We start from the raw sequence: 13,768 nt of genomic DNA on the forward strand, positions 1-13,768 counted from the left end.
TATGATTGGTAGAGCTTTGTTTTCTGTAGATTAGCTCCATCAACTCCATACGTTCCAAGTTAGTCTGAGTTTACCCAAAGAAAATCTACCTGGTTCAGGGGAGATCAACTTGCCCCATTCCCGTCCCAAACCCAACTTCTCCCCCCTTTAATCTTCCTTTCTTCTTCTTTACCCCCCACCAATCATCCCACTTTTTGTTTTCTTCTGTCCACTTTGGAAGTCTTGTCTTGTTCGCTCCGAGCCATCCTCGCAGTGCGAGGACCGCTCTTCATCTATCACCAAAAGGTAAGCGAAGAAACCCCAATTGGGCTATCCCCGAGACACCCCCCCCCCCCCCTGGAACGTGGGAAACCAATTATGCTTCTTTCCCTCTTCTTTAAGAACCCCTCGAGCGCCCCTAGAATTTGATCGTGCGACAACAAGGGTATTGTGCTAATCTTTCTTCCTTCTTTCAAAGCCACTCGCTTGGAGCGGGCCTCAGGAGGTCTCGTCGCGCGTTCGCTTCTCCTAGCCCCGCAAACGCTGATCCCGACGTGGCTCCCATCTCGGGAACATAAACAATCATGGGTTCTTATGGAAAGTGAGTGGACTCGTGGAGAACAATGAAATTGTCAACACTCTGGACTCACAACAATCAAAGCAGTACCGCGTACTCGCCGGATCAGTTCATGAATCCGGGGCCGGCTCCCCGCCCCCCAACCGATCGACCCAAGTTGACACTTCCTACCAACAATGCCAACTCAGCGGCCAACTCGTTCAGTCAAATGTCCTTGAATTCACCGAGCACCCCAGGTCACGCCGGTAATTTATCACTGTTCCCCAACACCAGCACCCCGTCCCTGGCCCGGAGCCAAACCGGCGGAAGCGGTGTCACCATTGTGAAAGAGGGCCCTGTGCGTTGCAAGGAAGACAAGTTTCTGGCAACATGGAACCAGCGTCAGTTGATCCTGCGCGAATACAAAGTCGAATTTTTGAAGATCGAGTCCGGAAAAGTTGTTCTTTCATTCCCCCTATCGACCGTCACCGCTGTTTCTCGTTCGGAGGATTCCAAGATGGCCTTTGAGATCACACGACTGGCCAACCCTAAAGATGCGACCTCGAAGACTGCTCTGATCACTCGCGACGTGCCCACCAAGACTATCACTTGCGAGGTTAAGTCTGATGATGAAATTTATGAGTGGATCGACAAAATCTATGAGCGCTGCCCTGGTATGGGCGGCGTCAGCAATCCCACTAACTTCAGTCACCGCGTTCACGTCGGCTTTGATCCGCAGTCCGGTGCCTTTGTCGGCTTGCCCCCAGAGTGGGAGAAGCTGCTGACCGCCTCTGCCATTACCAAGGAAGACTACAAGAAGAACCCTCAGGCGGTAATTGAGGTCTTGGAGTTTTACTCTGATATCAAAATGAGAGAACAAAATCCACAATACTACGGTGGAATGAACGGCTCTTCCGGTACCCCGAACAAGATGCCTACAAGCGCTTCGGTGGGCAGCGGCATCGCCCCTCCCCGGCCTGCCCCACCAGGCCCCATGCAACGCCTGGACAATGGGCAGTCAGGCTCAATGCGTTCCGTATCTTCGCCGACATCGGATCGAACTGCCGAGCAGCAACAACAACTGGAGCGCATGAAGGAAGCGGCGGACCAGGAACGTCGCCGCTTGGAAGAAGCCCGTCGCAAGGAGGATCAAGAATATAATGCATCTATTCCCAAGGGACGTACTCCAATGGCCAAGCAGGAGCTTGGTGGGTACGGTGGTTCAGACACCCGCTACCAGCCGAGTCGCCCTGCCCCACAAGCGCCTGGCTCTGCAGCTCGCAATCCAGCCTCCGACCCCCGTCAGCTAACCGCACAACGACCAGCTCCTGCCCCGCCCTCGCAGAGTCCTTATGGACAGTCTCCTTCCCGCACTCCTGGTAACCAAGGGGAGAACCAGGCATCGCCCTCGCGCTATGCAGCAAATGACCCTCGTGCCCAGGCCTCGTCTAGTCGAGCTCCACAGGCCCAGGGACCGCCACCGACTCGACTGCCAGCTCCTGTGCAGCAAGTGAAGCCCCTGAACGTTGCCAACAAGCAACCGGCCAGCAAGGCCGTTCCTGATAGTGTTCGCCAGGCGGAGGCCGCTTTGACCAAGAAGTCCGAGCCGCGGCAGAAGGAGGTGCGCATGTCGGCAATGTCCGAGGGTGAGGTGATGGACCGACTACGCGCCGTGGTGTCCAAAGACAACCCGAACGAATCCTACAGCAAGCAGCGTAAGATCGGACAAGGTGCCTCTGGATCCGTGTACGTGGCACGGGTCAAGGAACATGCGACATCAGCTGTGGCTCACGAGCTGTACCGACAGTATGGACCGCGATGCCAGGTCGCCATTAAGCAGATGGATCTGCGCAGTCAGCCCCGTAAGGAGTTGATTGTTAACGAGATCATTGTCATGAAGGATAGTCAGCATGCCAATATTGTCAACTTCCTGGATTCGTTCTTGCAGGAGTCGAGCAACGAGCTCTGGGTTGTCATGGAATTTATGGAGGGTGGTGCTTTGACCGATGTGATCGACAACAACCCATTGATCCAAGAGAATCAGATTGCGACTATTTGTTCCGAGGTAAGTTTATTACTTACTTCTTTTATTCGAACTTTCGACTAACAGATAATTTGTAGACTTGCAAGGGGCTGGCCCACCTGCATAGCCAGAACATCATTCACCGTGATATCAAGAGTGACAACGTTCTACTTGACCGCGTCGGCCACGTGAAAATTACTGACTTTGGCTTCTGTGCCAAGCTCACCGAATCCAAGAGTAAGCGTGCCACCATGGTGGGTACTCCTTATTGGATGGCCCCAGAGGTTGTCAAGCAGAAGGAGTATGGTCCCAAGGTTGATTGCTGGTCTCTGGGTATTATGGCCATCGAGATGATCGAGTCCGAGCCTCCTTACCTGAATGAGGAACCCCTGAAGGCGCTCTACCTCATTGCCACCAACGGTACTCCTCGTCTGAAGAAACCCGAGAAGCTCAGCAAGGAGCTGAAGGCCTTCTTGAGTGTCTGTCTATGCGTGGACGTCCGTAGCCGTGCTACCGCGGACGAGCTCCTCGCTCACGAGTTCCTGCAGAATGGCTGTAGCCTTGCCAGCCTAGCAGAATTGCTGCGTTGGAAGAAAGCCAACGGCCAGTGAGGGCAGATTGATCAATCTCATTCTCGTCCACTCAATCAAAACTCAACTTCTGCATACCTCATTCAAGTTGAGAAATTTGTCCTGCGCACATATGTTCGATTTAACGCGCCACCCCCCGGTTAGATTATTCTTTTTTTTCTTCTTGTGTGAATTTTTGCCTTACGAACGAACCGAATACTGCATGGACATCCCATATTCCCCTGCCTTGAGCTTGTCCTTGAGACAGTTTTTTTTGCTGCACACATACAGAACACTGGGCGTGGGTAATTTGGCGTTGATGAACCTTGATTGCTTTCTACTCTGTCTCTAATGTCCATCATGCAGAGATTTCATTCCCATTCCCCATACCATTCTCCTTTTCATGTCTCTGTGCTTTCTTCGACGACGTTGACGATTCTGCACTGTATTTTGTGTCTCTGCACTAAAAAGCGACAACCTACTAGTTTCAGTCTGAATTGAGGGCTTTTTTTTATTCTTGTTTCCAGATCCAATGTTAAATTAATATATCCTTCACGGATCTAACTGAGATGGCGATCTCTGAGTATGCTTATTATAAGGTTGACTTTCAATATTCCCACGACATGAGTTGACGAAATAAAAAGATTTGACCCTGCTTACATTTACCTTGCAGATAACCTCTCCAACGATATTTGTCTCTCAAATTGATTTTCTTTAAGGACTGATGTAATCTGGATTAGAGTCATTCCCTACTCTTTCATCTCTTTTTCATGCCTTCCAGTTTTCATCTTTTAACCAATTTTTCGGAAGATCAGTGTGTAGCCCACTCAGCCTCTAGTATACCAAAGTATACCCCACTGCCTACCCGTCTAGCTACAGTGGACTATATTCCCTACTAACTTAGGGCTTCAAGTGGAACATCTTGGAGTAGCTTGCGGAATGACACTCTTGCATGTTATGTCGTCTATTTCATCCAAATCAGCTATATAAGTAAACATCATACAAATAATACATCACCAAACTGTGACCCAGCTAGACAGTACCCAAGCAGATATTGTGTTCAGACCGAGAACATGGGAAGATCAGGTAGAAAAGTCCAGAATAAGTACTCAACCAATTCATGATCAAACGAAACTAAGGCAGACCATTCGCGACAAACTGTCTCAACTGACCACAAGCCTCGCTGAACAGCACACCTTTCAACACGGTTTCACCCTCGCTAGCGGTCCAGCGTCCAGCATCAGTTAGTCGCTGTTTCCACACGGCCTGATCCGAAACACTCATATCCTCGTAGGAGCGCAAGCGCTCACTCTCAGAAAGCTGATGGTGATGCGCAGAGTTGGATGTCTCAATAAGAACGCTCTCCTCAGCATTCCCATGAGAATTACAGCGCACAATAACCGATAAAGACTGGGGAGCCTGAGTCTCCAGATCAGCGGGAGCAGCGCCGGCCTTGTGGACGCGGTCAAGGATCTCCTTTAGGCTTTCCAGCACGTCTTTCTCGATGGTGATATCTGCGTGAGGATTTGGAAGGAAATGTGTTTTGTCGAGAGGGTTCTCGCCCTTGCGGGATGGAGAGAGAATGTAGTCCAAGTAGGATCCTTTGCCCTGCTCTGGAGCGATATATTCGACAGCCCAGGATTCGCGGATCCCGTTGGATAGCCAGTCGGTGGCACCGAAGTAGGGAGGGGTTGCACCGCGGATTTCCATGTAGATGAGAATGGCAAAGATGATTGCGCTGAATGATAGGATACAGACGCTGATGTAGGTGAGGAGTTCCCATGTTTCCGAGGGACCGGGGAGGGATAAGGTGTAGCGAGGGTAGCGCGAAGAAGGTGGGAATGGGGAGAGTGGGAGGGTGTGGACGACGACTGTGTTACCCATGCTGACAGAAGCTAGTTTTACCCTCTGCGGGAGCACGTCTGGGGTAATAGGGTGGGCGGGGGCGATAAAGGTTGAGAAGCACAGTTTTGTCATGGAAAAGGGATGCACATCTTGAAGTGTTGTGTATAACTTGATCTTTTCGTAGCCTCGGTTGGGACCGTATTCAACTGTCCACAACGTGATAGAGTTATCGCTGCCGCTGGCGGCAATGATGGTCTGTTGTTGACCGACTGGGTTAGTGCCAAGAGCACAAACGTCGAGGCCGAGGCCGATCTTCACACTTCGGGGAAGCCTGCGGCGACGCAAAATCTTGGCCTGTACATCTTTGGTCTTTGGCAGCTGTAGGAGAACCAGCTCACTTCCGCTGCGGTTCGGGGAATTTTGCAACAGGAGAATGGCAGTGGGAGAAAGGAAGCGGAGAGCCCGGAACTTAGGGCGAGCAGCACGGCCACTGCTAGGAAGAGGGATGGTATAGACGCAGCGAACATCCGGGGCAGCATTGGAACGAGTAGAAGACGAGATCTCGCCAACCATAACATCCACCCCGTTTGTATACGCGACACGGAACTGGCCACGGGCATCGGTAGTCTGATCGGGGTCGAACTCAAGACTAGCAAAATCCACATCCTCTGCTTCCTCATTGCTGCTCAGACGTATACGACCAATGACATCCGACTGTGTAGGAGAATCCGTTGCGCTGAAGAAGACGATCTCGCCTGATGGTGCGAGTCCAGTCGTAATCGCACCCACCCTGGGTTCGCTCTTGTCGGCTTTAGTTTTCTTCCAGGGTGACAGCCTCAACACGCGTTGATAGCTATCACCGGCATCAGTCCCGCTCTTAAAGCGAAACAGCGATGCGCGAGATAGTGTTTCTGTCTTTCCAGGAATGACATTCTCCTCTGGCTCTTTATTCTCCTCCCCCTCCTGTTCCCCCACTTCAGTTGTTGAACGAACTTTCCGCGGCGCGTCGAATCTGAATGAGCGCATATGCTGGTTATTATTCTTCTTCTGTTCCGCAACCGAGCTATTAATTCCAGCGAGGACAACAAGTGAATGTTCGTCATCGCCAGTCTGCGGCGCCGCAGCCAACGACGTCACCGAGTCCTCGTCGCGCGACAAGCTCAGCTCAACAGCCTCCGTGATTTCGTTTCGACGTGACGTATCTAACAGAGACTGAAATAGACGAGTTAGACTTCTGTGAAAAGCAGCAGCTGTGTAACTCACGATCTTGTTTCCAACTCCGCTGCGGCCCTCGCCGCCTCCGCCGCCCACGAGCAACCGACCATTATTCCGTGGGTCGAATTCGGCTGCGAAGAGCGGACAGGAGAGTGTGATCTTTGCAGAGTGGACTGTAGGTGCCATCTTTTTAGTGTTCTGTTCTGAAGAAGGAAGAGGACAGATCTGGGATGATCGGAGGTTTCGATTCCCCGGATTCTTGGCGCGGATGACCATATTGGGCGATGCCGGGAGTCTAGCTTAAGCTCACTTATTGACTTAATACATGGACAGAATTATAAGAGCAATTTAAGAACAAAATGCAAAAGGTGTATATTTTTTGAACGTGTCTAATCTACTCCACTTCCTGAGCAGTGAACTCGGGCAGACGCTTGGCAACATCCTCCCAGGTCTCGTCACCATCGGTGAGAGACTTGATAGCCGCCAGGATCTCCTCCTCGGAGGCACGCACCTGCTTGGTGGAGTCACGGTCACGCAGGGTGAGGGTGTTGTCCTTGACGGACTGGAAGTCGACAGTGATACCGAAGGGGGTACCCAGCTCGTCGTTACGAGCGTAACGCTTACCGATACTGGCGGATGAGTCGTCCACACGGTTGGAAACACCCAGTCGGCGCAGCTTAGTAGTAAGGCTCTTGACGAGAGGCTTGAAAGCAGGGTTGGTGGACAGAGGGACCAGCAGCACCTTGGTAGGGGCGATGGACGGGGGGAATGAGAGGACCTAGAAGAGTCAGTATGGAATGGAATAAGAATAACAGGGAAACATACACCACGGTTCTCATCACCAGCACGCGACCAGTAGACATGCTCGATCATGCTGTACATAATACGACCGATACCAAAGGAAGGCTCAATGACGTTGGGAGTGTACTCGCGAACATTGTCAACACGGGTGCGCTTCTCAATCGTGATAAGGTCCTTCTCCAGCTCAACCTTGCCAGAACCGACACCAGCAACGTCAATCTCAATCTTGCCGTTCTTCTCCAGATCTAGGGACAGCTTCTCACGCAACTCCTGGGAAAGAGCATCAATGGCAGACTCGACGGCCTTGGCGTCCTTCTTGAAGCGGGGACCGAACTTCTTCTTTTCGAGATCGATCTGGTACTCCTCGATGCGCAAAGGCTCAGCGCGGGTCTCGCGAACCACAAGCGGGGCACCAGTCTTGTTCTTGTGCACGGTCAAATCATAGGCACTGCGGTCGGCACAGCCAACACACTCGATCCAGCCGTAGCTGGTCTGGAGCTCTGCGTCCCAGCAGTCAGCGGCGTAGTGAGCCATCTCGTTGGCCATGTGCTGACGGAAACGCAGCTTGTTGAAGTCAATACCCAGCTTGAGGAGGAAGAGCTGGATACGACCCAGGAAGTAACCCAGGGTTTCGTTGTCTACCAGACCAGTCTCCACGGCGTGGCCAATGGTCATCTTGGTGGTCTTGGTGCTACCAGACAGCTGCACGTTACGGTCGAGCAGGGACATCTCGATGTCCTTGACCTCGTTGAAGCGGGGGTGCTTCTTGCCGCCCTCTGGGTCGACGTAGTGCTCAATCTCAGCCATCAGGAACTCACGCACACGCAACAGACCGGCACGCGGGGAGATCTCGTTGCGGAACGACTTGCCAATGGAGGCCGAGGCGAACGGCATGGACTGCTGATTGAACTCGAGCAGCTTAGCAAAGTTCAGGAATTGACCCTGCGCAGTCTCGGGACGAAGGTAACCAGGCATGTTGCTGCTGGGACCGATAGAGGTCTGGAACATGAGGTTGAAGGCGACGGGGGGGAGCACGGGGCCATCGGTGGAGGGGTTGCGGATATCGTACTTGACGATAATCTTCTCGAGCTCGGGGCCGTCGAAGTTATCAATCTGTGCAAGAGTCTCCTCGTACTCCTTGACGAGAGCATCGTCCAACTTGACAACCTTCTTCTCGCCCTTGGACTTCTTCTTCTTCTTGGCCTCCTTCTCCTCGTCAACCACAACCGTTTGGCCGCGCGCTTCCTTGTCGCCCTTAAGACGGGCCTCGAGGACCTCCTCGACAAGGTGGTCCGCACGGAAAATCTCGCCAGTCTTGGGGTCCTTGCACATCCAGTCGGCGAACTTGTCCACGTGCCCGCTGGTCTTCAGGATCTCGTGGGGGGTGAGCATAGTAGTGTCGACCTCCAGCATGTCCTCCTCCAGAACGAAGTGCTTGCGCCACAGGTCGGTCATGTTGGCGACAAGGGCGGTTCCAGGTGGGCCATAGTCGTAAAGACCCGACACACCACCGTAGATCTCGAAGGCGGGGGTGTAGAACATGCGACGGCGGAGCATTGACTCCAGGATGTTGCGGTCAACATTCTGGCCGGTCTTGGTGGCGATGGTAGCCATCTTGGGGTTTCGTTTGGAGGGCTTCGGGGGCGCGGTCGAAGAGGTGAAAGTCCTGAGGAAGGACGGAGGGGAAAAAGCAGAGGAGCGGGGGAAAAGTCGCGGCAGCAATTGAGTCATCCAATCACCCCAGGCACACCTTTGCCTGGCTTAAACAACCAAACAATCAAAGCAAAGAAGGTGAACTGGTGAAGAAGGATAAGTATGACGCGGCAATTTCAGATTTGTCCTTTTTTCCTTTTTTATATAACTTAATATCCTCCAATTGAAAAGGGATCAACAACTTTCAGTGGCCGGAGCGCCCATGCCCGGGGAAAAGATATTCCGTGATAATCTATTTTCTTGCAAAAAAAAAGTTATCGGCCGGTCAAGTTCAACCACCCGGAAACTTTACAACTCAGCAAAATGGGCATGAAAGGCAGGGGTAGACCCCCTCCCAATGCGGGGCTCGAAGAGTCGAAGCCTGCCAACAAGATGCGCCGTCAAATGATGCACATCAAGCGCAAGAGAGAGAAAGACTCAACGCGCCGAGCGGAGCGATATGCCTTCAAGAAGGAAGAGGCTAAGAACCCCAAACTGAAAGAGGCTCGTCTGAGGGAAAATGTCCCATTGACTCTCGACCGTAAGCGAGTCTGGGATGAGGCTGATAATGACGCCGAGGAGACTGGGCTGGGTTTGAGTGTCGACGTTGAGCGCATCAAGCGTGCCAAGCAAGAGGAGGAGGATGAATTGAACCGACCCTTGGAGGAAGGAGAGGATGACAGCGACGCTCCTGATTCCGACAATGAGTCCATCGACAGTATGATTGCGAGCGACAGTGAAGACGAGGATGAGGATAAGGAAGGCGAAGAAGATGCCAGCCGCGGTCGAAGCAAATCGAAACTGCGCACTGCCACCGAACGTGCTACCAGCCCGACACAATCAACAAAAAGTACGAACCTGAACCTCGCACCTGAAGCTCTCGCCGCCAAGTTCCCAACCCTCTTTTCCTCGGACCCTCCCCCTACGCCTAAAGTTCTTATTACAACATCCCTCAATTCGACGCTCCACAAGGAAGCCGAAGACCTCACCAACTTCTTCCCCAACAGTGTGTACATCCGTCGTACCGCACACCGTTACTCGCACAAGTTCTCCATCCGCGAGATCTCCAAGTTCGCCGCAAACCGAAACTTTACCACTGTGCTTGTGCTAAACGAGGACCAAAAGAGACCTAGCGGTATGACAATGGTTCACCTTCCCGAAGGCCCGACATTCCACTTCTCAATTAGCAACTGGATCGAGGGTAAGCGGTTGCCAGGACACGGTAAAGCCACGGACCACTGGCCCGAGCTGATTCTGAATAACTTCCGCACCCCGCTCGGTCTCTTGACTGCGCATGTGTTCCGCACCCTGTTCCCTTCCATGCCCGAGTTCCAGGGCCGACAGGTTGTGACATTGCATAACCAGCGTGATTACATTTTCGTGCGTCGTCACCGTTATGTCTTCCGGGAGAAGCGGGAGACTGAGAAGGCCGTTGTTGGAGCCGATGGCAAGGAGATTGCCGGTGTAGAGGGAATCCGAACTGGCTTGCAGGAACTGGGCCCGCGGTTTACTCTGAAGTTGCGCCGTGTGGACAAGGGTATCCAGCGAGCCAGTGGACAGGAGTGGGAATGGAAGGGTGGAATGGAGAAGGTGCGGACAAAGTTCCAACTGTGATTTCCATTTGCTTTTTTTTGCATGGGGTTCGGGGAGTATTTAAAGTCTTTATGGGTTGGGCATCTACATATTTGAATTGAATGAACATAATGTCAACTATTACCATTATGTACCAGCTCCAACGTGGATCAACTAGAGGATTTCCGCTGCGCATTTCGGCGCCTAGAACAACGAATGTTTCTACTATACCTATACCATTTACTTACAGTCTCCCACTCAGTATTCTACCATATCTACCGCGGTGTAATCGAGTAATACAGTCATGTGGTTGATGATAGACATGTTGATTGTCAAAGTGTTGATAACCCTTGATATTGATCAATGCAATGTTAAATTCTTTGCTATAACTTGAGACAGACAGGTCATCGTCATCGTCCTACTTGTATGCATATAATAAACCCTAACTCCGTACACCATATATCATCCCTTACTCAGATCTCTAACTCTAGCCATAGCCCTAGCCAGCACATCATCTCTGCGCTGCTCAAACGAAATCGGCTTCTTCGCCGTAGCAATCCGCACCCTCCCCGTAATCTTCCCAGTAGCAAGAATCTCCTCCTGGACCTTCCCACACAGTTCTCTCGCAGCATCAAATGTGAACCCAGCGAACTTCGTAAGCGGTCTCAACGCATGCGCTTCCAATCCCTCCAACAACGCAATAAGTGCCATTTTCCCAAGGGTCTTCTCATACGGATCATCCGAGAGACCTATAGGAAAACACTGTTCAAGGACATTGATATCACTGAATCCTGCTGCTAGGAGTGTTTCTCTCCGGAGGTGGTGAAGATTTCGTGGATATCCCGATATTTCACCGGTAGTACGGAGAGCAGAGGCGTAGATCTGCAAGTTTGGTGTATTCCCCTCCGTAGTAACTGTATCTCCTGCAGGATCTGTATCTGCGATTTCAATATACCCGCCTGGTTTCAGGTGGGTGAATGCTTGTTGATAGATACCACGCCAATCCTTGAACGCACCTGATAGACCGCGGATATGAATTAGATCAAAAGGTTCTTGGTATGTCCATGAAGATTGAGCGTCTGCAAGTTGAAAGTCGACGTTTGGGATGGAGACGTGTGCGATTCCCGAGTCAAAGATGCCGAGGTCGGAGGCGATGATGGTGGCATTTGGGTATTCGGCGCTCATTTCGATTGCCCAGTCGCCTGGACCGGTGCCGATATCCAGGATGCGGGGTGAGTCGGTGGTGAATGGTGTTAAAGTGAGACGACCTTCTAGGAGGATGAGATAGATTTGGTGAACGATGTTGAGGCGAGTTAGTTCTGTTTCGTCGTTTGGCATGAAGTAGGTTGTGTCGCAGTATCGGCGGTTATTTTCCTCGATGTTGGGGAGGTTTTGGTATGTACACGAGTGGGTTGATTTTCTATCAGGATTAGTATGACTGGAAGTACTTTCCGTTCATGGTGCTCACATTGATTCCTCTCCATCTAAGCCTGAGAATGAATTCAAGTCCGAGTCCGAGTCTGACTCTGGTTCTGGGCTCCCCGCTTCGATCTCTAGTGATGTTCGAGTATAGGAAGGGCCTGGGTCCTCCTCTGGCTGAACGGGCATGTCCATAACATGACGAGTTGGTCTGGCCGAGCTAGTACAAGGGATTATGCCAGCTAACTTAGTTCCAGCTTCAAGCTGAAATATTTAAGTGTCATATATACACAAAAGATGTCGCAGATCTTCGGCTCCCTGAAATGTGGGTAACAAAGTTGAGCGAAGGAGGGGCTCAACCGTTCCGACGTGTAGCAGAATACGGGAATGACAGGAATGACAGGGTATCAAAGAAACAAGAAAAATCGATAGAGAAGATGCCGAACCCGACAGACTGGCACCAGGAGGGAAGGGAATAAGAGGCATCTGGACCCGAGCACATGGACCGAAAGCCGGGAAATTAGAGATCCTTTTTTGTACCCCATAATAAAAGTCAAATTCTATGTGCTGTACATATACATATAAGTGGATAAGGGGGGCAGGGAGGGAATGAACCAGTGAGGATGAGTTATATACGGGACACTTTGGATAACTCATGTATCATTCGGTAGAATCCTGTTCTGAATAGTTGGCGAATCATTGCACTGCCCAGTATGACCCGACATTATGGTACTAACTTGAATATCGTACCATAATAGCTTGGACTAAACCTTCTATACATAATCTCGGTTTCAAGCCCCCGAGTAACTTGAGTAGCACAGACAATTTCCCTGCATGTACAGAACTCTGTCAATGTATCAGTGTATACGGTAGTTACTTGTACTAGTAGACACCCCTATACTTTAACCTACTCACGCATGTATAATATGACAGGTAGCTGTCTTTTAGACCCACAGACTGGAACCATTCCCTCGGGAAGACAGATAATACTTAAGTACTATATAATATACCAAGAGTAAAAGTAAAAACAAAAACCTTTTTCTCCACTCAACTACTCCTTTAACCACTTCTTAACCACACCATGACCCGACAGTTTGGTTCGAATCCCGCCAAGATTACTTCATCCAGTAAAGACCAGCGGCACCTCCGAGACCAGTCACGAGACGATCTCCCGTCCCTGATCCAAACAACTGGGTTTCATTCCAAGAAATTAAAAAAAAAAAAAAAATTCCCCCATATCCCTACTACAAACAACCAACACGGCTCAAAGTCAAAAGCCAAAATGCATCCACCACTGACAGGATCACCTCGTCGTCTCCTCTTTATAGCCTCAATAGGCAATCAAGGCCCATACCGACGAACAAGACATAGCGCAGGTCATATTCTTCTCGATGAACTTCTTCCCCGACTCCGTTCAAGTTGGTCATCAAGCGATGCGGCAACGCAAACACCTCCAATCGGCGCATACTATACAACATGGTATAGTCCTTCTTTTATGAATGAGTCAGGGCCGAAATTGGTGCGACAGATGGTGAAGTCTTTTCAGCGACAAGAGGAGGTTCTTAAGGGCTCTTCTTTGTCTCCTTGGTTAGAGGGCTTGGTACCTTCTGGATCTGGATCTGGATCCGGGTCTAGATTCGGGTCTGGACAGAGTATTCCTGCTACATTGGTTATTTTACACGACGAACTTGAGGCGCCGTTGGGTAGAGTCCGGGTGAAACGAGGTGGACCGGAGATTGCTAGTTTACGCGGCCATCGGGGGTTGATTAGTGTTTGTGAGAGTTTGCGGGGGAAGGGGTTATATCCTCCGAAACAGGGAAAAGGGAAGAAGGAAGAACAACTGCGGGATTTGTCTATTCTGCGGGTTGGGGTTGGGATTGGGCGACCGGATAGTCGGGCGAAGAATGCTGTTGCGGACTATGTGTTGGCGGAGATGGATGCGGCGGAATTGGCAGCTGTACAGAAAGCTGTTGATCCTGTGTTGGATATTCTGGAGGAGGAATTATATCGTGGGGTAAAACTGTGATACCCCCTACATATACTGGAGTTGGATAGATTGATACCCATAAGCGATGCACCTGAATTGAACTCCTTTCG

At 51.0% G+C, this 13,768-nt stretch overlaps 5 protein-coding genes across 5 annotated transcripts; 3 read left to right on the forward strand and 2 right to left on the reverse strand.

Annotated features, from left to right (window-relative positions):
• Positions 1 to 563: 563 nt before the first annotated feature.
• Positions 564 to 3,169, forward strand: N7520_005164 (serine/threonine protein kinase CLA4; the record flags this gene model as incomplete). The annotated part of the gene is made up of 3 exons (XM_057139098.1): positions 564 to 580; positions 644 to 2,600; positions 2,657 to 3,169. 3 exons carry the CDS (start codon positions 564 to 566, stop codon positions 3,167 to 3,169), a joined length of 2,487 nt encoding a protein of 828 aa, XP_056997305.1.
• Positions 3,170 to 4,261: 1,092 nt separating this feature from the next.
• Positions 4,262 to 8,602, reverse strand: N7520_005165 (uncharacterized protein; the record flags this gene model as incomplete). Its single annotated transcript, XM_057139099.1, has 4 exons — positions 4,262 to 6,184; positions 6,236 to 6,482; positions 6,586 to 6,965; positions 7,013 to 8,602. 4 exons carry the CDS (start codon positions 8,600 to 8,602, stop codon positions 4,262 to 4,264), a joined length of 4,140 nt encoding a protein of 1,379 aa, XP_056997306.1.
• Positions 8,603 to 9,004: 402 nt separating this feature from the next.
• On the forward strand, positions 9,005 to 10,294 carry N7520_005166 (rRNA-binding ribosome biosynthesis protein RPF1; the record flags this gene model as incomplete). The annotated part of the gene is made up of 1 exon (XM_057139100.1): positions 9,005 to 10,294. The coding sequence occupies one exon, from the start codon at positions 9,005 to 9,007 to the stop codon at positions 10,292 to 10,294; it is 1,290 nt and encodes a 429-aa protein (XP_056997307.1).
• Positions 10,295 to 10,714: 420 nt separating this feature from the next.
• N7520_005167 (class I SAM-dependent methyltransferase) lies at positions 10,715 to 11,866 on the reverse strand (the record flags this gene model as incomplete). Its single annotated transcript, XM_057139101.1, has 2 exons — positions 10,715 to 11,672; positions 11,721 to 11,866. 2 exons carry the CDS (start codon positions 11,864 to 11,866, stop codon positions 10,715 to 10,717), a joined length of 1,104 nt encoding a protein of 367 aa, XP_056997308.1.
• Positions 11,867 to 12,953: 1,087 nt separating this feature from the next.
• Positions 12,954 to 13,697, forward strand: N7520_005168 (aminoacyl-tRNA hydrolase; the record flags this gene model as incomplete). Its single annotated transcript, XM_057139102.1, has 1 exon — positions 12,954 to 13,697. The coding sequence occupies one exon, from the start codon at positions 12,954 to 12,956 to the stop codon at positions 13,695 to 13,697; it is 744 nt and encodes a 247-aa protein (XP_056997309.1).
• Between the last annotated feature and the right edge of the window lie 71 nt (positions 13,698 to 13,768).

Source organism: Penicillium odoratum (assembly GCF_028828045.1).
Source record: "Penicillium odoratum strain IBT 22623 chromosome Unknown utg000004l_segment0_segment0, whole genome shotgun sequence".
Lineage (NCBI taxonomy): Eukaryota > Fungi > Ascomycota > Eurotiomycetes > Eurotiales > Aspergillaceae > Penicillium > Penicillium odoratum.